The sequence below is a fragment of the Mchenga conophoros genome, linkage group LG17, assembly GCF_057382185.1.
Source record: "Mchenga conophoros isolate Kocher_MC1m ecotype Shallow Benthic linkage group LG17, M_conophoros_male_GT1.1, whole genome shotgun sequence".
In the NCBI taxonomy this organism is placed as follows: domain Eukaryota; kingdom Metazoa; phylum Chordata; class Actinopteri; order Cichliformes; family Cichlidae; genus Mchenga; species Mchenga conophoros.
The window spans coordinates 25,415,765-25,440,345 of record NC_140542.1 but is presented as its reverse complement, the minus strand read 5'-3'; the positions used below and the strand labels follow the sequence as shown (position 1 = coordinate 25,440,345).

General features: G+C 40.2%; 1 protein-coding gene across 7 annotated transcripts in view; it reads left to right on the top strand.

Moving 5' to 3' along the window:
• The window catches only part of ppfia2 (PTPRF interacting protein alpha 2), a 184,709-nt gene that overhangs the window by 136,851 nt on the left and 23,277 nt on the right, over positions 1-24,581 (top strand). For all 7 annotated transcript variants that reach the window (XM_085252614.1, XM_085252611.1, XM_085252617.1 and 4 more), the window contains 11 exons: positions 364-533; positions 1,923-1,992; positions 8,377-8,487; positions 12,897-13,118; positions 14,605-14,751; positions 18,132-18,266; positions 18,949-19,032; positions 20,993-21,124; positions 21,245-21,307; positions 21,667-21,758; positions 23,351-23,483. In XM_085252614.1, the coding sequence (XP_085108740.1) occupies positions 364-533; positions 1,923-1,992; positions 8,377-8,487; positions 12,897-13,118; positions 14,605-14,751; positions 18,132-18,266; positions 18,949-19,032; positions 20,993-21,124; positions 21,245-21,307; positions 21,667-21,758; positions 23,351-23,483 (1,359 nt within the window). The remainder of the gene's footprint in view (positions 1-363; positions 534-1,922; positions 1,993-8,376; positions 8,488-12,896; positions 13,119-14,604; positions 14,752-18,131; positions 18,267-18,948; positions 19,033-20,992; positions 21,125-21,244; positions 21,308-21,666; positions 21,759-23,350; positions 23,484-24,581) is intronic.

The following is a 24,581-nucleotide window of genomic DNA, read 5'->3' as shown; positions in this document are numbered from 1 at the left end:
TAATTGGTAAAAAAAATTTGATGATACTAAGAATAATAATAGATGTTGGTCACATAACAAGCCACCAAACCACTTTTGTTGCAATTTTTTCTTTTTTCCCAAAGGACTCAGTCTCTGTAAGTAATCGCCTTTGTTGCATGTATATAATGTTTTTTTGATAGTCATGTTTGATTTTTGAAACATTTTTTGAGCCTGATCAAGCACACTTGAAATCATTCCTCTAGCACTTGTAGAAAAAAACCCATAAATAGAATAAGAACAAGAGCCGTGGCTTTCTGTGTTCTCAGAATGTTCATATTTTGGATTCTTCAGCAGTTCTCAGAGTTGATAATAACATTGATTTCTCCTATTTCTTCCCTTTAGTTACTGCTGGAACATCTTGAGTGCCTGGTGTCCAGACACGAGCGGTCACTTCGTATGACTGTGGTCAAGAGGCAGGCTCAGTCTCCTTCAGGGGTCTCCAGTGAAGTCGAAGTTCTTAAAGCACTCAAATCCTTGTTTGAACACCATAAAGCCCTAGATGAGAAGGTAAGGTTGTCAGAATATCTACATTAAATGTGTAACTGTTGGCTTTTTTCAGTTTTACCAAATTTAATGTGTTTGACTTTAATGTGTTGTTTTGATTCGGTTGTATGTCCCTTCTCTGTTGTATTATTATTAATTACTTGTGTGTTTTATATTATTATTGGAGACAAATACATGTATTTTTGTTTATTCTGGATCAGTCACATGTTATTTACATTTAAAATTCTTTTTTGGTTTTCATAAATGCACAAGTAATTAGTGGGTTTGTGAAAAGTGTAGCTGACGATTAAAAAAAATGATTTGAAAAATTAGGTTTAATGTGTTATATTTCTGCAGTGTGGTGTCATTAGTCATGTCAAAGGCAAGCTGAGTGAGTATTAGCACAGTGTGGAGGTGAAGTAACCAGTTGGCTAGCTAGCTGCAGGAGCTAACCAGGAAAAAAACCTCAGCTACACATACTACAGATCTAGAAAGAAAATAAAAGCCATCAGGAAAAAATGTTTTGCATTGTTACTTTTGAGTCACCTATACTGTATGTATTCTTTCTCCCCAAAACATTATGTTTAATTTTAAATGTTAAACATATTTGTAATAACTTATTAGTTGTGCTTTGCTGGATTCAGATTTGGCTCCACCCCCTAATTATCATATTATAGTATATTATAATGTATATGGATAGATAAAACATTTAAGACCAGATGATACTAACAGTGCTTTATTTTCCTTTTGTGTGATTTCATGCTATCATTTTCTAGTTTTAAGCCTTTACATGTCGCACTCAGTGTTTCTCCTCACATCCCGCTGATTTATGACCTTAGCCTCCTGTGTAATATCAGCACTCCCCCTGTAATCCATTCATCCCCCCCCCCGAAAGCCAACATTTATAACACATGTCCAACGTCCACATTGTTTAAGGTAATATAAGCTCAGGCAAATGGGGTCCCGTGTTGGAACAATATCCCAGAGTGGACACAGAGGATCAGCCTCTTCTCATATCTGGTGCACACTCACAATGTGTTGCAAGTAATTGTTCCATCACAGCCATGATGAACCTAAAAGAGACAAAGGGAGAAGTGTAGAAGGGGAATCTCCTCTCCGCAAATGGTGCTTTTAAAGCAGTAAGAGCCGTATAATGCTACTTTGAAGCCCCAGCAAAGTGGTGTTGTAAGGCTAAGGGAGGAAAAGAGGATAGCACCTTCTGATGTGTTAACCCTTGCTTTCCTGGACTGGGATTTTAACAGCGGTGAGAGAGGAAGCTAATGATTGCGTTTTTCAGCTTGGCTCTTTTAAGATCAGTCCATCCCAGTGGAATTAAGTGCAGTGAAGGCTTATAACAGTGCCCATGACAAAGGATCTACAGACAGATTGTGATTCATGTTTTGTGATTTTCAGGTAAGAGAGAGACTACGAGTGTCACTGGAGAGGGTGTCTGCCTTGGAGGAGGAGCTCACAGCAGCCAATCAGGAGGTAATAACCACCACACTCACCAGTAACTACATTAACTGCTTGCTAATGCAGATGTCTTATAAGCAACCAAATGCTTTTAGGCATATGAAAGAAATGTGATGAAAGTGACTTTGAATGTGGCAGATGGGCCAACCTGAGTATTTCAACTGCAGATCTACAAGAATTTTCACACACAACAGTCTCAAGGGTTTACCTCTCTGGGCAGAAATGCTAGAGGAGAATGGCTAGACTAAAAAGTCGGAACCTTATGTTGAAATTTAAAGCAAAAGACCACAGGGGTTCCAATGCAGTGCTAACAAGCTGTGACTAATGGCCACGGTGTAGAATAATGAATATTGTGATATTTTTAAACACACTTTTTGTTGTTTGTGTTGTCAGATAATGCATCATCAGTGATTATGGATTAAAACTAGAATGAATGGGCTGAAATTCCTGGAACCTCAGACTATGGTTTGTTGGTTGTTTTCATACCAATGCATAGTGTCTGACTTGAGGTAGATTATTAGCTTTCTTCATCAAAGGAACACTTAGTAGCATATAGACGAATGGGACAAAGAAAAATTATATTCTTTAATAAAGAATTAAAGACTTTGGCTATTTTATTAATCCTTTGCATAAAAGGCATCAGGAAAAGCAAGCATTTCTAATTTGGAAAACAAATACTATTGTTTCATTTAAGTCATTCCCATCAGACAAATGCATGTCTGTACTGCTTTTTAAGGATTCTGCAAACATGCTCAGTAAACATAATTTTGAACATGCAGAGTTAATGTGATGAACAAGCATTTTTATTTATTCCAATTGCAATGTTTTTTACTCAACCCATCCAATCTTTAAGCATCTAAACCTAAAAAACGACTTAATGTCAAAGTAAAAACCGAGTAAAAACTAACTTCAAAGCACAAAGTTTCCACATGGGAAACTTTGGTCTATAAAATTGTGACTTACTTAATTTTATAGCACTTAAATTCATCTGCATCTTAAAAATCACTGCTGGTGTATGAAGTCACAGACGATGACAAGCAATCTGTCCGATGCCAACAGTGAAGAGAAATATTTCACACTTTGAGATGGGAATGTGCTGAAATAACAGAAAATATATGCTGTTCATGTATTAAACATGTAGATACTATTTATATATACATGCAGTATCTCAAGACTTGTGTTGAGTTGCATATTCCGAACAAACATAACATATATACAGGAACATATACTACTTGTTTACGTGGATGCAAACCTAATACATACTGTGATGTGTCCTGAATTTTGTATCTGCTCTGAAACCCAGAAACATTTACGGTACCTCGACAGGCTTCACTCTACCTCAGCTTATCAGTGGCTGCGGCGAAGCACTGACAGTACATCGGCCACTGTTTCCTTGGTGGCTTTTCCGTCTTCACCTCCTAGTTCGGGCTAGAGTAGGATTTGCACTGCAGATGGTCCTGTTCCAGCTGAGGAAAAACCCTCAGGCTGCCACTTCACAGCCTGTCAGACATGCCAGCCTGACACTCGGGCCTGGCGTAAAAGTCACTAAAAGGAAGAGAAGAAGAAAAAGATGGGAATGAAAAGCAATAGGGGGAATGGTTGGGAGGCGTGTGGCGTGGGTGGAGGGACAGACGGAGATCTAGTGTGAGAGGAGAGAGAGGGGGTAAGGATGGAAAAAAAAGGCATAGACAGGCAGAAGACACAAATAGACATGGCAGGTGGGATGCAGAGGCAGATCGTGTGTGGAGGTATGTGTATTAATGAGAGTGCAGGGCTCCACTTGGTCAGAGCACCTCTGAAAGAAACCGAAGGACAGAAAAAGTGAAGCTGTAATGATATGTTTTGATGGTGAGTAAAGTCGCTAGGGGTCAAAACCCAAGATTTGATAGTGTGCGATCTACCAGACAAGGAGAGAATTGTAGAAAAGATTGAAAACTTAAAAAAGTAAACCTAAAGGCCAGCGGTACCTAAATTCTTCTCTTTTTCTCTTTGACAGTTTTTCCTGAAGTCTTGTTTTTTAACTGCAGAAACTCTGACAGACATCTCAGTAGCACCTTGAAATATTTCTCACATCACACTTCCAAGCTTATAAAGACCATACAGTATTTCTGTGTGGCTGTCCCTCTCTAATGGTTAACACAACACTTGTCAGAGCTGCGGACAGATGAGTGATTAGACCTTGAGGTGATGGAGGGTGGAGGTGGTGGTGGAGAGGATGGTTAAACCGGCTTTGCCGAATAAAAATGTCCACGCTTAAGAGGCTCCAGGGAGGCAGGCGGATCCGTGAGCCCGCAAACTGGTAATTGATTTGAGATGGAGGTCTATTATGAGTCCCATTTCCCTCCAGGAATTTAGACAATGTGTCCATGCTTGAAGAAATCAGCAGCCTTTAACCTCATGCAGTCACAGGTGTTTAAGTGGCCCCACACTGATTGCTGCTAGTGATTGCAGTTCTATCTGTGGAGCATTTTGGTATGTATCTGAGGATGAATTGTTGCTTACCAATTATTTGATGTTAATCAAAACAGACATATTTTTAAGACACTGTTAAATTCCCAAAGGTAGCTCAATAGCTCATTTGAATCTATCACAACCATACAAGATCAAGGCAGATAAAATAATATGTATCAAATATTATTTTATGCAGTCATACCAGATTCTTAGCAACTCAACCCTAGTTACACGTGGTGATTGACCATTTGTAACTTTCAGAGGCTTAAAATGAAATTGACTAATGAGCTATTTTATGGTCATGTGAAGTCTGTTCCTTCATTATTGTTGAAGGAACAGGGAACATTATTTGGCAAAGTATGCAAATGATGGCCCCGCCCCTCCCTGAGCCTGGTTCTGCCGGAGGTTTCTGCCTGTTAAAAGGGAGTTTTTCCTTCCCACTGTCGCCATAGTGCTTGCTCATAGGGGGTCATTTGATTGTTGGGTTTTTCTCTGTATATATTATTGTAGGGTCTACCTTACAATATAAAGCGCCTTGAGGCGACTGTTGTTGTGATTTGGCGCTATATAAATAAAATTGAATTGAAAGAAATTGATTTGATTTCAAGTGTTGCATTTTGTGTTTTTTTTTTTTTGTCTTTTTTTTGGATAGGAGGAGCTCCTAAAGAATGTTGATGCAAGTGAAAGAGGCTAAAAAAACAAAATAACCTTAATGAGTAGTGAGTAGCCAAAATCAACAATCTGGCGCATTCTTAATAAGTGGAACTCAATTGGCTAGCTCTGCAACACCAACACCTTTATGAATGTAAAGGACAGTTTACAACAAGGTCTAAATAACAGGTTGCAACAACAAACCAGATTAGACAACAAAATTAATTGATCAGAAGTATACCACATCATCTGTCTAATATGGTAGAGATAATGTTGTGAGGCGGGCATGTATGATAGTGGAACTACCACTAGTGTTTATAGGTGATGTGACTGCTGATAGAAGTATGGATTCTGAAGTGTACAGGGCTATACTCTCTCTGCTAATATTCGACCAGATGCTGCAAAACTGAGTAGACAGCACTTCTTAGTGCAAATGGATAATGGCCTGAAGCATACTGGAAAAGCAACCCAAGCGTTTCTTAAGGCAAAGAAATGGGATTATTTTCAATAGCCAATAGAGTCATTTGAATCAGTTTTTAACAATTTAAAGCAGCTTTAATGGTGTGGTAATATAAGATTTGATAATCGGATGTATAGAAAGGTAACATCTGACCCATGAGCCGATGTGGGCTAGCACTGAGGTCCTTACAGGCTGAGCTTGATCCAAACCAGCACTATGCTCAGTAGGAGAAATACTCTGTTCACGGTTTTTCAAATAAAAGCTGGCAGAAAAGGTTGAGAATGGCAACAGCAGTACTTTTTTTCTTGCTTTTGCAAAAAAAAGACTGACCTAATTCTTTTGGGATTTTGTAAAAGAAAGAAAACTAATACATGAAATGAAATCTCCTTTGACCTAAAACATTTGATAAACATGTTTTATGTGTGGTCATGCATTTTTCCCCAGGTGTGTGATTGATTCTATTTTAAGTGCATTGCACCAAACTTGCTTTTCCCCAAATCTCACCTTGACGTCATCAATCTTTCATACTCTAAGAGCAACCTGTGACACCCGTGGACACACACACTCACACATAGCCATTCTTATTTCACTCCTTCCCATTTTTCCTCCAATTTCTACTTCATCAGACATTCCTGTCAACACAGAGCCCAGAAGTGCTAAAGGAAGATAAGGAAATTGTGATGCTGCGTTGTAAAAGAAGCTCCACTCGTCCTTGTGTCCCTCGTCACCCTTTTCATTTTGCATCTGGCAAACTTCTCTCTGTCTTCTTTCATTTCAGCGATGGAGATGCATCAGTAGCGCCCCATTCATCAATTGTGCCTTTATGTCATGGGTGGCGTTGGTGTTTGATCTCTGAGATGGAGAAATTACAGACAATCTCAAAATAATGGTACTGGAACATACGGAGGCATAATTATGCCCTCATTAAAAATAATGAACAGAAGATGCTTTGTAGACAGAGTGCAGCAGAAAAGAAGAAGCCAAGCTGCTGCTGGCAAAGTTGAGTGTGAAGGAAACCCTGTCTGTGGAAGGTGGGAGATAATCTTCTGTTCTCACTCGCAACTTTAAAGAGGTCCCGACATTAACTACGACTCGTGTCCAGGTGTCAATGAGGGCAGGTTGGGATCTGAGTTTAAACTGGATCATGTCAAAGTCACTTGATTGCATTGTTTGTTTTATCGACAGCGGTTTCATTGATTGTCCTCGGGCTCCTCTTGCTGTTCCGATCACAACAAATGTCTGTTGCGGAAAGAGAGAGAAAAGACAATTTTAAAGCATCGCAATTTGTTTTCAACGGCGACGATCACTCAGCATTTCCATTCTCAAACTGTAATTATTTATTAGAATGATTAGTAATGGTAGTTGGATTGTCATAAATGATGGTGCTGGCTGCTTGGAAATCCTGATCGAATCATCCATAAAGAGAAGGACAAAAAGGAACATGCATGATTTGAGAGTCCTACATGGTTCAGAGATTAAAGCTTTTCTGAAGCTTCCGAGTACTCATAGAGGAGAACCAGCATGATGCAGCTTTAATCACATCACGCTATCAGCATGCCTCATGTACTGTAGTAATTGTTGGGGGGGGGGGGGTTTGTTAGGAGCTCCTCCTTTTTTGTTCGTGTAGAGAATAACTGTAAAACTATTTTAGTGCTAGAGTTGTCTTTCTGGTGGTTATTTACTTTTTAGGGGAGGTTTCAGAGATTGAGAATAAAAAATAAAAAATAAACGGAACACACTGTACCAAGCTTATTGTTGAAATAAAAGCAGACAGTCTTTTCACATTTTGAACAAATCTCCAGGTTGGCCAAATTCATTTTGAACAGGAGCACAATAGCACACAGAAATATCATCACCAGTGCTATTTTAACATCCCTCACAGTTTGCAGACTGACTTTGTGGCTTTTCTTAGTTTTCCATTGCAGAGAGGAGCATTGAGGATCTGCCCTGTTTCAGTTTTACTTTCAGAGCCAGGACTCCGTGTGTTGGCTTGTATTTCTTACTCTGTTTTGACTTTCTTTTCTCAGGGGAATCATTAATTCATACATTTCTTAAAGCTGCACTGTGTTTACTTTAGTGCAGCTGGCCTATGTTCGACCTCAATAAAAGATTGATGCATTCGCAACACGTTATTTTCGTATTCACCTTAGTGCTAGTGTAGGATACACGGAGAAAGTCTTAGAAGAAGTTATCCATTCTGCTAGTTAATATTTAGTGGCCTACCTGGGACGAATGAATGGCTGCTCTCCATAAGCATTAGGCTCTGGAAAGAAGTACTTCAAGAAGTACTGTGAACTAGTAGGCAGCAGGTACACTGTCAACCTCTCTCTCTCTTGAAGTGAGTGATAATCATATGTTGTCAGTCAAAGTCAAACCAGAATGTTATTGTTGTCAGACACCCCTGTGACAGGGTTAAGGCTTCAGGATGGCTGATGGTGGGGAAATAAAGCACTTGGTTTGCAAAACTCAATAATCACAAGGTTTCCATGAATGTTGGTTAAAGTAATGTTCCAAAATTCCTATGCAGTGTGATATACTGTAATTTACTAGCGTTGCATAAGAGAGGGAAAATGATTAGTTAACCAAGGATTGCAATTATGTGTGGTTGTGGTTTTATCCTCATCGTGTGTGCAAACAAGAGGCTCATTCAAGAGGCTTCGCTAAAAGCTAAAAGTTCTAAAGCCACACTGAGGAAGATGCCAGCCTTAAAATTGAGTTTTGTTTTTTCGTCTCACACAAACTGTGTTGCTGTGTGCAGGCAAGTGTGTGCGGAGGGGGTTTTTTGTTGTATTTTTATTTTTTTTTTACTTCTAACCCCATATTTTTGTGTCCCACAGATTGTGGCCTTACGGGAACAGAATGCTCACATCCAGAGGAAAGTGGCATCAGGTGAGGGAGGAGAGGACATTTTGGAGGGCAGTGAAGCTCAACAGAAGGTCCATGGCAAGGTGAGCTCCCTTGATTTAAATATGGGTGGAAAAAATGGTCAAAATTATGTGTGGATCTATAATAACTACACTACACTTTAATAGTCTGTACATTATGGCAATATTTGCACTTGTTGTTTTTGATTAAGATATAGTTTATTCTAAAAATGTGCATAGTATTATGTATGTATATATTAAATATACTTACTGTGGCGGTCATACAGTAACCCGGATGTTTTCCATTTCAAAATAAAAGCACTACCAATCAGTATTTTGTCTACAACCCTGCTGTGGTGGCGTTACACAAATAATTCCTGTACATTTAGTTCCCCCTGCTGTATTGGCATTTTGACTTTAAAGTATTGCAGCGACTATTACATGGTTTTGATCATACATTTATTTACCTCTGCAGGCATTCTGAAGGAGTTAGGCGAAAACTCCCGCTGTGATCTCACCCCCTGCCATTATGCAGGAGCACACATGGACATCCATAGCTGAATACAAATTTCCTTTTGATTATTATTTTAACAGCATAGGTGTAGGTGTAGATTACGCTGATGCCTTTTTATGTCAGAAGCACGCGAGCCCAAAATGATGCACCTTAAAGGCAAACGCAGATGCAGGATTTTTACTTTTTTTTTTTTTTTTTTTTATACATGCAGACAGCAGCAGAGGATACCTGGGTAGATCAATGGAGACGTTATTACTTGGCTGGTCTGCTGGGGAACGAGGGTTTGGGGGATGGGAGGTGGTGGTGGTGGGGGATTGGGAGTAAAGAGATGAAGAGCGTGTGAGTTTGAGGGATGTGATAATGAGGAGACAGCCATCATCTGCTCTGTTTTGTGTAGATAAAATAAGAGAGTATGAACATGTGTTGTTTGGCACATTTGTTTTGTGATACGGTGAAGAAAGAACACTAACCTTGCAGTAATGGTGAGGGTCAGTTATTCAGCATGACTGTAGTCAGAGTGACTGACAGAGATGTAGAAGGAACTGTCAGGAAGGGGACAATGGCAAAACCTGCCCACCGGATTCTTTCATTCATAAAAAAAACACCCAGCACGCCCCTGCGGGCGGTTTATCCTTCAAGCTCGGGTCCTCTACCAGAGGCCTGGGAGCTTGAGGGTCCTGCGCAGTATCTTAGCTGTTCCCAGGACTGCGCTCTTCTGGACAGAGATCTCCGATGTTATTCCCGGGATCTGCTGGAGCCACTCGCCTAGCTTGGGAGTCACCGCACCTAGTGCTCCGATTACCACGTGGACCACCGTTACCTTCACCCTCCACATCCTCTCGAGCTCTTCTCTGAGCCCTTGGTATTTCTCCAGCTTCTCGTGTTCCTTCTTCCTGATATTGCTGTCATTCGGAACCGCTACATCGATCACTACGGCCGTCTTCTTCTGTTTGTCTACCACCACTATGTCCGGTTGGTTAGCCACCACCATTTTGTCCGTCTGTATCTGGAAGTCCCACAGGATCTTAGCTCGGTCATTCTCCACCACCCTTGGGGGCATCTCCCATTTTGACCTCGGGACTTCTAGGTTATACTCGGCACAGATGTTCCTGTACACTATGCCGGCCACTTGGTTATGGCGTTCCATGTATGCCTTGCCTGCTAGCATCTTGCACCCTGCTGTTATGTGCTGGATTGTCTCTGGGGCATCTTTACACAGCCTGCACCTGGGGTCTTGCCTGGTGTGATAGACCCCAGCCTCTATGGATCTTGTACTCAGAGCTTGTTCTTGTGCTGCCATGATTAGTGCCTCTGTGCTGTCTTTCAGTCCAGCTTTGTCCAGCCACTGGTAGGATTTCTGGATATCAGCCACCTCCTCTATCTGCCGGTGGTACATACCGTGCAGGGGCCTGTCCTTCCATGATGGTTCCTCGTCTCCCTCCTCTTTCTTGGGTTTCTGTTGCCTGAGGTATTCACTGAGCACTCGGTCAGTTGGGGCCATCTTCCCAATGTATTCTTGGATGTTCCTTGTCTCATCCTGGACTGTGGTGCTGACACTCACCAGTCCCCGGCCCCCTTCGTTCCGCTTAGCGTACAGCCTCAGGGTGCTGGACTTGGGGTGAAACCCTCCATGCATGGTCAGGAGCTTTCTTGTCTTTATGTCAGTGGCTTCTATCTCCTCCTTTGGCCAGCCTATTACCCCAGCAGGGTACCTGATCACGGGCAGGGCGTATGTGTTGATGGCCCGGATCTTGTTCTTATATATATATATATATATATATATATATATATATATATATATATATATATATATATATATATATATATATATATATATCTTGGTTTGTCACTCCTTCAGTTTTTGCACCACTGAATTACAGACCACCTCTTCTGTAACTGAAGGGACAGATCTGTCTTATAGGTTTTATCTAATTTCTTAATGACGTGACTTTCAAATGCTGCTTATCTGCTGTAGACGGTGTTTTAGCCCTGTCACTTTAAGCTAATAGCTTTTTGAGAATCACCTTGTTGGTACAAGAATATTTTGTCTGACAAACTGCATCATCTTTGGGATTTTTTGTATATTCAACTAAAGAAATAGGAACAAATGATGTGTTTTTGCAACAGGCTGCTAGTACTAACGTGCCTAGATGCAATTAAAATGTGGTTATTTGCTTATTTGTCTGTTATGTGTAGTTCATCTGTTTAGTAAGGTGCTTTTTTATGTTTAGATAATTCATTAGGCAGCGTTAAGTGGCCTAATAAACAAAAACATTCCTCTTAGTGAAAAAGCATCTTATGTTCAAAGAAGAAACTTTGAAAGACCTTAAGAAAGTTTGGAGAACTATTGCTCAAGGCCAACATTAGTTCTCAGAGCAAAATATAAAGAATTGAGGGGCATCTCAAGACTATCTGTCCATCTATCCATGCAGGCATGAATGAGAGCAGTTGTTTCATAGCCAAACTTAACCATTTTTAAAGGTCATTCAGAGTTAAAAAGCAATACACCCCTTTGAAATGTTGGGTAACTCTTATTAACATTGTCCCTTTAAACTATCCTGGTCCTAAATGGTACAAATCTGTGAAACAAGCCCATCGATGGAAACCCCAGATACACAGAGGGACAGCTGAGCCATTTGGCAATAAAGAAGATATAAAATTCTTTTATGAGCATGGCCCACTGCTGGCATGCTCGTATTAAAATCACTGGTGTGATTTAGTGGATCCTGTTCCTTGCTCAAGTGAATCATTGATCACAGGCAGCAGACAGAGAGGCCCAATTAGGTTTGTCCTCACAGATGGATGGCCAAAGATGGGCAGCTGTGCCTCACAATACAGCAGGAAGACAGAGGAAGATGGAGAATGAAGAGATCAGTTTCCCTCAATCCTCTCATTCACCTTACTGTAACTCAATTGAGCATAAAAGCAAGATTTGTTTTTTTAAACTATGCATGTTTGTTATTTAGCACCGATAATAAGGTTGTTTTCCTCTGTTGTTCTTGCCCCTAAACTCTTTTGTAAGCTGAATCTCTGCGGTATCCTCCTCATTAATCTACCTCATGCAGAGACCAGGAGAGCTGTACGGAGTGGAAACCTTGCAAATCTAATCAGATTACTTATGCAAGTGTCAAAACAATTTCTCCAGCAGAGTCTGGTGTGATTCAGTCTTTGTGACCATCCAGAATCAAAGCAGGGGAAGAACCAAAGCCGTGAGCTCCTGAACTTGAATTTATTAGAATGCAAATGTATGTCATTCTCAAAAGCAGACATGGTATCTGAAGTGGAAGCATGGCTGATTTCTCAGGGCCCACTTGAATACACGACAGGAAGATGAGGCATGACAGGAAATCAGAAAATTGCTTTGCACCATTGTTCATTTTTACTCTCGATAGTGTGTTTATTTTCCTGCATTCAAAGCTCAAACTTCTATTTTTGATTTAGGTACTGGGGTTTTTACTAGGTTAACACTTGAAAAAAGAAAGAAAATATAATCACTTGTTATCGCGATTATTGTGGGGCAAGTGTGCATTCTGAATGGACTTACAAGACACGTTTCAGGATTCGGGATATAATTTAACATCCAAAAGATTTATTTCAACTGCAAGGAAAAAGTTCTAGTTAGAATGTTAACTTAAAAGAAAGAAAGAATTTTTTTACTTTGATTAGCCACAACATTAACAACCAATTTCCAAATCCTGTACTAACCCTCACTTGTCAGTGATCTTATTACTACTTTATTATTACCTTATTACCTATATACCACAAGCCTCACTTAATTTGTGAGTTTTAAAAGACGTCATGCAAGGGAATTCATTTTTAAAAAAGCTCTTAAATTCTTTTTAAAGTACACTAAAAGTTAGAAATCATCCCCAAACATCCCTTGGCAAATTTTGTGCTTCATGACGCATACATATTTTTGGATAATTTTCCCTTTTCATATGTTGACCTCTTACTCCACGTCCCCCTCTTTCCCCTCCAGCGTCTGTCCAATGGCTCTCTGGAGCCGGCCCATGAGGCGAGTCAGGTGGTCGAGCTGCAGGACCTGCTGGAGAAGCAGAACTACGAGTTGGCCCAGATGAAGGAGCGCATGTCCTCCCTCTCCTCCCGGGTTTCCGAGGTGGAGCAGGAGCTCGAGACCGCCCGCAAGGACCTCATCAAGTCAGAGGAGATGAACAACAAGTACCAGAGGGACATCAAAGAGGTCACAGCACAGAAACTGAGCACAGGGGGAAGCATACACACACACACACACATATTCGCATGGGGATAACAGTTGCAAGAGAAACATCAAAGACAGCGAGCAGTGGTCTAAAAACAGCTTCTATTTGCATATGCTCTCACACTCTCCCCAGCTCTTTATTACTCCGTCTTTTTCTCACATAAAAACATGCACATTGACTTGTGAACGTATAAGGTCTTTCATAATGCCTTCATCGGGTGAAGTGAGTTAAGTGAAGAGTCCTTGAAAAAATATCTAAATATACACTTCAGATAAACATTTCTCTAGGCCTCAAACTAACACTTAATGTTAAATAAATAACTAACCATTTGTATTTCTTGAACGGGTTCAAGACTGTTGATGCATGAAGCACAAAAAAGAGCCAGTTGTGTCCAAAACTGGCAGTTAAGATCCAAATAATAGTCCTATTTATTATATGTCTGTGCAAGGTTAATATCAGTGAAGTGGGCTGGATATGAACATAAGCTGATGCCCCTGTCGCCTGGGGATGAAATTACTATTGATTTCTAACGATGTGGGCAGAGGCAGTTATCGTGGGCTGACAAACATGGCCTTATCAGGCCAATCGTGTTTTATTACCCTGCAATGCCTTCTCTTACAGCAGCAGTTTATTTAGTGTTCTAAGAATAACTGTTATTATTTGTATGGTTTGGAAACAATGGGTGCTACCGCAAGTTTGTGTCTGAAGCAATTCTCCATGGAGGAAATTAAGTCTGAGAAATTCCATGATAATGTTGCCTCTGTTCATGACAGCAGCGCATGTTTGTATTTTATGAGGCTTTATTTGTTATTAACTTTTGTGCACATTCTAGGGATAAAAGTTTGATTTTGCAGACTTGCAGTCTGGTTTCTGTGTGCATTCCAGGAAGTGGTTGAAGAATCTCTAATTCAATTCCGTTCACTTCAGTTTTACTTACTCAGTGCCAATTAACAATAATGGTGAGCTCAAGGTTCTTTATATTGTAAAGTAAAGACCCTGCAATATCTGTATATCTGCAATATCCATCCATTCACTGTCTGCTGCTTATCCTGGCCTAAGTAGAGACACCCAGACTCCTTTACTTCTTCCAGGAAAAACTGATGACATTTCTTCACCGTATACTGGGTCTAGTCTGAGATCCAGTATACGGTGAAGAAATGTCATCAGTTTTTCCTCCTGGTAGGACATGTCTAAAAACCTTATTTAGAAGGTGCCCAGGAGACATCCTAGTCATCCCTGAACCACGTCAGCTGTCTCTCAGTGTTTCGATGTGGAAGCTTAGTGGCTCCAGGTGCTGAATGCCCAAGCACCCTGTCACTTAAGGGAGGGTCCAGACACCCTATGGAGTTTTCATCTGGTGCTGATATTAAAGTAGTGTACAAATTCCATGTGTGCAAAGCAGCAGGAGAAAATATTACACCCAAAGTTGATGTTATATTAAGTCTTTTTTTGTGTGTCTCTATACAGGCCATGTGTCAGAAAGAAGACATGGAGGAACGGATTGTCACGCTGGAGAAACGTTACCTGAGTGCCCAAAGAGAAGCCACCTCTGTGCATGACATCAATGACAAACTGGAGAACGAGTTGGCCAATAAGGAGGCATTCCTCAGACAGGTCTGTAAAGTCCACTCCAGGGTTAGTGTGAGCCATGTAATCACATTAATCAGCTCTCTGGGATTACTATTTTCTTCCAAAAAATGGGTCCAGATGGCAGCTGCAGTGCACGATTCATTACTGTATCATCAGTCGTATTTTTCTTACTGGATTCAGAAAAGAATCAGCCAGGAAAAATGTGTAAGATGGTTCCTGTCAGTTAACATAGTCCTTTGAGCAGTTCCACAGAGGTCTGGCATTGAGAAAACCTCTTCACATCGTGGTAGATAATGTAAGAGGAAATTACTACTGGGGAAGAAATTTTATAAATGTTTACTTTGTGCAGATGCACATGGCTCACATGTGATTTCTTCATAATTGACATAATGCTGCAGAATATGGTCAAGCGATTGTACAGATTTACTCTCCTTTCAATTATTCTTTGTGATTCATTGCAGCCAATTAGATAAATTGCATGGCCATAGAAGATCTAGTGGCATTTTTATGAGTAAAGGCTTAAACACTGTCTGGGCTCTGGAAGAATAGAAAGAATTTCTGATATGAGTAGAAGTAATTAGAGTGACACCATCAGTCCCTGTTTGGATTTACTGTGTGGAAAGTTATTTAGACACTAATTTATATTTTAGTTATAATTCTCAACAATTTTCTTTAGCATAATGTTTACTTTAGACATGTACATCACAACTACAGTGACTATTTAAAACAATTGTGAAATCCCCTAGACCAGTTAATCTGGGGGTACCTTAGAGACGAGACATCACCTGGTGATCACTGGTCATGAGGGAAAATATATATTTTCCGCAACCAGATATAAGTGGTTACTGGTTGTCGCCAAGGAAATGTGGTCACAAAGACGACGTTGCTCCATGTGATTGCTTTGGTTGCAATTTCATGCCAGCAACTACCAGAAACAATTCGACAGATTGGAGAATACACATTTTTTCATAGCAGATGAAAGTTGCCGGCGTCTGCCTGATCAGTCTCTCGTCCTGCATGGGCTTTAGCCATGAGTTTCAAAGCGACTGGCAACCATTTCCACCACATTTTTCATTTGCAACTGGCGGTTGCCATTTAGTCACTAACTGATCTCTGGGCATGTGTGACTAAGCCTAACCTGAAACAAATACAATTTAAAATCTAAAACCTGAACAAATTTGAGAAGAAAATTTAACTGTTGACTAAAAGTAAAAGAGCAATAGAGAGAGACAGTCAAAACAAAGAAATAAGAAAATATATTTAGATGAAAGCAAAAAATGGCACAGTGGGTTATTAGAAAAGCTAATAGTATGAAATATGTTAAAACTGTCTGCTAAACATATAAAACATTGAAATGGTTAGCTCACAGTGTAAGTACATGAAATTGTGATATAAAATCATGACAAAAGATCAAAATAATTGAAACAGCTAAAATTCTGAAACCAGGTGGAAATTATTAGCTAAAACTTTAACTGTTGAATTTGTTAGCTAAACGTACTGGATAAACAGTTAAAAAAGCTAGCTAAAAAACAGATTTAAAAAAGTAGTTTTAACTAAAGATATAAACTGTTTGAATGGCTGAAATAAAAACTCAATACTTGGCACTAAACTAGTAAGAGTGTTTGCTAATCATAAGTATATAGTTAACAGAATGTAATCGCTAAAAGTAAATGGTAAGCTAATTTCATCCTGCCAGATGATTACATAGGGTGGGGGTTGTTAACCTTTGCTAGCCAGTCATTTTTCACTCAGGAAATGTGTATGAAGCCACAACTTAAGAAGAAACCACTTATGTATTTACAGCCATGATGTTTACAAGGGAAAGGGTCTATGCAAGGGGTATGCTTGAACCCTAAAGGTTTTTTTAAATGAACTCCTGCTACCATACATAAACAGACTTTTTTGGTAAATATATGCACAAAGTTTCACTTGCTATTGTACTGGGCTCTGGCTGCTGATGTCTGAAGATTACTTGGTACAGAGACATGAAGGGATGAGAAGAAATGGCAAGCAAAATGGCAAAAAGGATGGGTAGTAGGATACCTAGGGAGGATATAATAAACAAAAACAAACTGTCATGTTTCCCCTGTGTCATCTCAAGCACGTGGGATGGCGATATGGGTTGAGGCAGAAAATATCACTGACACACAACACAAAGTATACTTGGCCTGCTAGAGTCTAATTATTGCACGCTGAGCTGCCAGGCCCGGAGCTTCGGGGACCAGAGCATCTGTCGCCGATGGCAAAGGCTGCCAAGCCAGTCCTTAAATAAGTCTTAAAACTGATCCCAAGCTAGTGAGGGAGAAAATTCTTACTGTCCAATGGAGAAGCAAGTCACTTGTTTCCAGTTTCATTTAATGCTAAGTTTGAGTTCCATCTTAATGATAGCAAGTACCAGCTGAATGCCTAATCAGGATCTGCATCAGCTGTCTATAAGTTGCCAGTGTCACTCTTGGCAGTGCAGACTCTGACTCTGCTATTCTAAAGAAGAGATGAGGCACACTGCCAGAGTGTGCCTCATCTCTGAAAGACAAACATTTGTGATTCTATTTTCTAACAGGCAATTATGCTCTGCTGACACTGAATAGGAAGAAGGAAGAGAATCACATTTATAGAGTTCATTTTCGTTATACTCTGTTAACAAGGACAGCATTGGAACACACTGAAAACTCTTTCATTCAAATAGTGTAGTGTTCTAATAATCTGCTCATACTTTAATTTGTCATTGCTAGGGTTTGTTGTTATTGCAAGAAAAACACTATTCTGGATTTCTTTTCTGGATGATGTATGGTCAAAGCATTGGAAGGTAATTTATTGAATAAATCTCCTGTGTAATCATTTATCATTCTTTCTTTCAGCATTAAGCATTCCTGCAAATTTATTGGCTTCAAGGCAATAAGTTAGAACCCAGATTTAAGCTAAGTGCAGATCCTTAGTTGGTTTAGAGTGTTTACATTTATTTCAGTGGTTGTGTCTCAGGAAGTAGAGCAGGTCATCAGGAGGTTGGTGGTTTAATCTCTGGCTGGTCCAATTCGCATCCAAAGTATCTGTGTGCAGGATACAGAACCCCAGGTTGCTCACAGATGCATCCATTGGAATTTGAATGTGTGTGAATGTTAAATAGAAACCACTTACATGTCGATGCAGTGCTACTGTGAATGTAACATGTTGTATAGAGTGCTCAAGTAGAATAGATAAGCGCTATATAAGAACCAGTTCAGTACATTAACTTTGACTGTCGGCTAATGTGACTCTTTTCCTCACAACGTGCACATTTATATTTTTTGTTTACTTTTGGCTGCAATCCCTCCACAAAATCTGCAGGAAGCCAGATACAAAATCTCATAAGTCTCGTTGTTCAACTATCAGCTAATGTTTTTGCTGTCTGTGGTGTTTGAGTGCAGATGGAGGAGAAGAACAGACAACTACAGGAGAGGTTGGAGCTTGCAGAACAGAAACTCCAGCAGACCATGAGGAAGGCTGAGACACTCCCGGAGGTTGAGGCCGAACTAGCCCAGAGGATAGCAGCTCTCACCAAGGTAAGCGCACACGTTTGTACATATTGTACATTAACACACATGCTGTTGACGTATTCCCACAGATGCCCTCGTTTTTTTTTCTGTACATTTGTGTAAGTGTCCACGTGGTGTCATGACGTTTCAACATGTTCCTCTCCTCTTCCTCGGCCACATAGTCTGACTCCAGCTCCTCTTCCTCTCCTGATGATTATCACTTTGTAATGGAAGCTAAACTCCAAGACATGAACTCCATTCTTAGGAAGGTAGTTCCACAGGGCATCACAGCTATTGCCAACTCCAATAGAGAACAGATATCATTCATTTATCTTATTAGTGTTTTGTGGCGGGCGTGTTTACTGGGATTCTGCTCTGGCTGTTCTACCACCATGGGACAGCTGCATGGCACTTCTGGCTGGAGCTCATACTTGGCAGTGCTGGAGCAGCTCTCTTCCTCTTTCATTCTGTCCTTTGGTGGCCTTGTTCTCCATCTTTCTCCTTGTCACTGTTTGTTTCAATCAGCTGTCTTTCCAGTTACGCTTTAAAACATAGATATCCATCTTTGAGTTTGGGGTAGAAGCTTTGGCTTGTGTTGTCGCCACCATTTTTCTTTGTTGGCCCTTAGGCTGTCAAGCACACAGATCATCGTGGCCTCTCTTTTTTTTTTTTTTTTGTCCTGTCTGTGCTGTCTGTGATCCAACTGTAGGCGGAAGAGCGTCACGGGAGCATTGAGGAGCGAATGAGACACTTGGAATGCCAGCTGGAGGAGAAGAACCAGGAGCTGCTGAGGGTGAGTCACTGCGGAGGCGTTGTGCCAAGCAGCGTTAACCAGGCAGCCACTTCTGCATGAGCAAGACAGCTTGAAGCGACTGCAACTGATGGCACACTGTCTGATTTGTCACCAATGAAGCTTGACCAAATGGGTGTTTCACGTACTCTGCTGATATAATGGTTTGCAAAATACTCACAAATGATGCAAATGAGTAATTCTAAAAGACGTTAGTGTTTTCACGTCACACTTTAGTGTATGATAGCAAATTCAAGCGAGAATGCTGTCTGTATGAAGATGTTTAACCTCATGAGTTATTTTCAAAGTTTTTTTGTTGTTGTTTTCCTTATTTGAAAAATGCAATAGTGGGCAATCTTTCCAACAGCAGTCATATAGTACAGAGAAAACCCCAACAGTCAAATGACCCCTTTGAGAAAGCACTTGGCAACAGTGGGAAGGAGAAACTCCTTTTTAATAGGAAGAAACCTCCAGCAGAGCCAGGTTCAGGGAGGGGCAGCCGTCTGCCATGACTAGCCGGTGGTGATGGGAGGGAGAAAGGATAAAAGATACACTGTGGATGGGAGCCAGAAATTGATAATAGCTAATGATTAAATGCAGTGGTGTATAAATATATAGTGAGTGAAAAAGAAACACTCCCAGTGCATCATAGGAATCCCCCAGCAGCTTAGGCCTTTTGCAGGGAGGATCACCTGATGCAGCCCTAATGATGTTCTTTATCGAAAATAAAAGTTTTAAGCCTAATCTTAGAAGTGGAGAGGGTATCTGTCTCCCGAATTCAAATTGGAAGCTAATTCCACAGAAGAGGGCCTGAAAGCTGAAGGCTCTGCCTCCCATTCTACTTTTAAATATCCTACGAACCAGCAGCTTGAGAACAAAGTGCTCTGCTGGGTTCATAAGGTACTATGAGGTCTTTAAGATAACATGGGGCCTGATTATTTAAGACCTTGTATGTGAGGAGAAGGATTTTCTATTAAATATTTTGTTTAACAGGGAGTCAAGAAAAGCCATTATGGGAGAAATAGCTGTGTATTATTCAGCATGTAAAAAATAAATATAAAAATGAGGAGGCTTAATCAGATTTCAATTTGACCAATCTCCCACTCAGTGTCCTCTTCTCATGCACTATTGCATTGCTTCCAGTACTGCTGTTAATTTTAGATTGTCACTTGGAATTCCCGTACTGATCGCGGCACTCCACTCATGTGTCAAACTAACCCAACTTTCATCCGGATACAGTAATACTCCCTGGTGAGGTCTCCAGCAATAACCCAGGGACCAAACAGCCGTTTTCAGTGGAACTGTTGCTCAGTGGCCAAGCCTGAAGCTAGTGCATAAGGTCAGAAGGCCAACAAGGAGTATACTCGTCCTTTGTGTCGACATTCACGGGTTTGTGCATTCTGGATTTGTCCTCGAGGCTGTCAATGCAGAGTTCTGCTGTAGCATCCTGAGGCATTTATCAGAGAACATGTGTGACCTTGTTCTATTGTGCGCAGAAACAAGCCAACGCCATCTTTAGTCGCCACCAGCCCCACTCACCAGATTTCACTCCCTGTGATTATTTTTTTTCTCAAAAATAAAGAAAATTATGTGGCTGTTCAGACACAGAAGCGGGGATCCAGTGCGCAAGTGGTCAGAATCAGACCTCAGAGAGAGATCTAAAGTGCAGCCACACTAGAAGCATAGTAATTTCTTTGAGGTAATCTTTACTGAAATGTGGTGCTTGGGGTTCATTTACATAATCACATAATTTATGATACACTACACTGATTTGTCGAAGTGTTGTCCTCATATAAAGTTCTGATTTTAAACTAAAAATAGAATAGCTGTAAAGGCCATGCAATTAGTTATTGTAGTTCCTGCTGAGAGGCTTTCATCACATCAGAAACAATTTAGACTGATGTCTTATTCTCAGACAAATGTGCTTGTTTTGTGTTGGTTTATCTGTATTTTTCTCCTTCAGGCTCGGCAGAGGGAAAAGATGAATGAAGAGCACAATAAGAGACTCTCAGACACAGTGGACAGACTCCTCACTGAGTCCAACGAGCGACTTCAGCTCCACCTGAAGGAGAGAATGGCAGCTCTCGAAGAGAAGGTTAAAAACGCCTGACACGTCAATGGAAACCTGTCAATATCAATTGCATCAAGGTCATTAAAAGATGTATTTTTCTCACTTCTTTACTCCCCCCCCCCCCCCCCCCCCCTTTCTTTGCAGAATATGCTAATCCAAGACTCGGAAACTTACAGAAAACAGTACGAGGAGTCAATCCAAGAAAAAGTAGGTTGTAGAGATCGAGAAATGATTACCTCCTGTTTCAAAATGTCTACATTTTACATGAGCTTAGTGTAATAATTGACTTTTGAGTACAGCAATAATGAGTTTGGTTATTGGCACTAGTTAAATTTTTTATAAACCTTCAATATTGAAAAGCTCCTGCAAGGGATAGAATAATAAGGAGGCTACTGAAAACAGTAGAAATTACAACTGTCACCTACTCAGACCTGTAAATGTAATCAGCTCCACATGCTGCAGCCATGTCACTAGTATGACTAGTGGTATAAAGGGGTAGGATAATCATTTCATTTTTTGGGCATGTAATATCACAGACAATGATGTAGAGAAATTGTTTTGTCCAGTCGCAGCTGGCAGAGGATATTGAGAAACTGAGATCGGAGCTCGACCAATTCAGATTGAGGGCAGGCTCCCTCACAGAACCCACGCTGTCACGGTAGGTCGGTTTTCTGTGTGTGTGTGTGTGTGTGTGTGTGAGTGTATCCGGATGTAAGACGCAGTTTGTAACGTACCTCCACATGTATATACTGCATCAGTTGCTGCTTTTGGACCACCATATTGGACAGGGGGAGAAATAGGCTTCCTCTTTTTCTTGTCTTTCACAATAAAAGCCTACAGTTGCTTTAATAGCAATCTTTGACACATTCCAGGAGCCAAATAAAATCATCTTTGGTTTTAATCACTGTTGAAAAGATTTTTTTTTCCCCTTAATAAATAACATTTTTCTTGTTTTTATTTGAGAATGATTAATTTATATCACTAATTAAATTAATTTGTGGGATTGTAAAAGTCAGACAACACATTTTAATCAATTCAATTAGAATAAACTTGCTGTTAAATTTAAATCGGAATAAAAAACTAAGCTTTATAACTCACTTTAGATGGACAAAGTTAAAAACTGGCCAGAAACATATTTTGTATGTATTTTAGGAGCTATATAAAACCATTAATCACATTCCTTGTTAATCAAATAATATCACTTGTGTTCAGTTGCATGTCGGGGCTGCAGCCCTCATTTGTGGCCAGTGACATTTGCCTCCACTGGCAACAACATCAACATTTAAGTGTCCAGTCAACTATTCATAACAATCCCTAATCACTATGTATGTCTAAATGTATTTTCCTTATCAAAATGTATAGTTTACTAGGAGAATAAAGACAAGGAATGTATGTTTCTGTTGCTGAGGGAGCTTGCCAGTCAAGTGCTTCTCAGAAATGGGCTAAAGAAAAAAAAAATTGGCTTGTTCAGTGGCAGCACGGTGATCCCTGAACATTAGTTGGTTCTGTGTCCAAACGTTAGTGGTGGATACACGACGTATTACAAGGTGAACAAATGACTCAAGAAAAACGTGGATGCTGTGAAAACATCTGCAACATAAAGAAGATGTGTTACACTAGACATGCAATAAAAGGCCACGAGAGATTCAGATTTAGTCTAATGTGTGTGTTTATAGAACAGGAAGCAAAGAGAGGCAAATAGATACTCCGTCTCCAGGAGCTTTCCTGTTATTTTATCCTTCTGTGAAAACTACTTGCTCTGTTACACTATTGTTAGAAACACTGGTTTAATGGAACTTTTGGCATCTATTTTTGGATATTTTCTGGTTTCCATTTCATGCTGCTTGAAGTTCTAATCTTACAAAGCTGACGTGTTGACAGTGGCAGCCTTAATCTCTTCCAAAGACAAACAATTTGCAGCCATAGAAGCATGCATAACAAGCTCTTATCCTTCAAGAAGTACACTTTGCACCTCCTCACTGTGACTAATAGGTACGCTTGAGGTATCAAAATATAACATCTGACTGGTTTCCTGCTTGTGTAACTAATCGGTACTGCAAGTTTTCTTGCTGTGTCTTATCTACTGGCAATCTGCTTTACGACCCAAACAAAATCACTGCTAACGATTGTGTTTGAAGGATTTGCTTTAACAGGTTCAGATATTATTCATCTGTCATATGAAAAACACAAAATCTGTAACCAAGCATTTTGCGTTTAGCTTCAATAATACTCATACAAGTTGTTTCCCAGATCCCATCTGGACACATCAGCTGAGCTTCGATTCTCTTTGGGATCTCTGGCTGAAACCCAGTCGGACCACTACCGCTCAGCAAAGGTCATCCATCGACAAAGGAGAGGTCGAATAGGTCTGCGAGAAACCAAGGTGAGGAATAACATCTGGTTTGTCTGCCTTTCAATCTTACTTATATTTAAATGTTTCTATTTTAAAAACATCTAAGAGCTTCTTTAGTGGTCTGTCAATGAACAGTGTCAGCTTTAACGCAGTGAGTTAAATTTAGATACTGGAGAAGTTCCAGTTTGGCAAATCCAACAGGGACTAAAATATTTCAATATACACTCACTGGAAACTTCATTACACCTTCCCGTACTGGGTTGGGTTGCCTTTATTCTGTATCACATAGATTAAACAAGTTGCTAGAAGGACTCCTCAGAGCTTCATACAGCTGCTTCAGATTTGGTGGCTGTAGAGACTTTCTGATTGCTGTAAATTTATTGTTATGTTTGAGAAACCAGTTTGACATGATTGAGCTTTGTGACATGAAGCCTATTCCCCATACCATTACACTGATAGCAGCAGTCTGAACTGTTCACACAAGGCGGGATGAATCCATGTTCTGATGATGTTTGTAACAAATTCTGACCCTGCCATCCTAAAAGTAGCAGCAGAAATCAAGACTCATCAGACTAGAGAACATTTTTCATATCTTCTGTTGTCCAATTTTAATGAGCTCAGGTAAAGTGTAGCCTCGCTTTCTTGTTCTTGACAGGAGTGGGACTCTGTGTGGTCTTCTGCTGCTGTAGCCCATCTGCTTCTAGGCTCTATGTATTGTGCATTCAGAGATGCTTTCCGGCATACCTTGATTGGAATGAAGGGGTTACACACTACATTTACCAAATATGATGACCAGAGACAAAGACCTGGCAACAATGTACTGGGTCTGAATTGGGCCTTGAACCTTTAATATAACATTATTGACAGGCTTAACGTGAACATTTTCTGTAGGCTCTTATTTTGGAGGTTTAAAGTTTTTGGATTCTAAATACAGGTTATGGTAATTCAAGTATGAGTGCAGGACACATTATAAATATATAGGATACTGCTTTTAAATGAAACAAAAACCATTTCCATCTTTTGGTGTGTCGCCACTACTACTGCTTAGAGAAGTCATTAAGTCTTATTAGAGTTAGTAATAAGACATAATCAGGGGGGGAAAGCATAAGTGCTTCTCATAAAATTGTA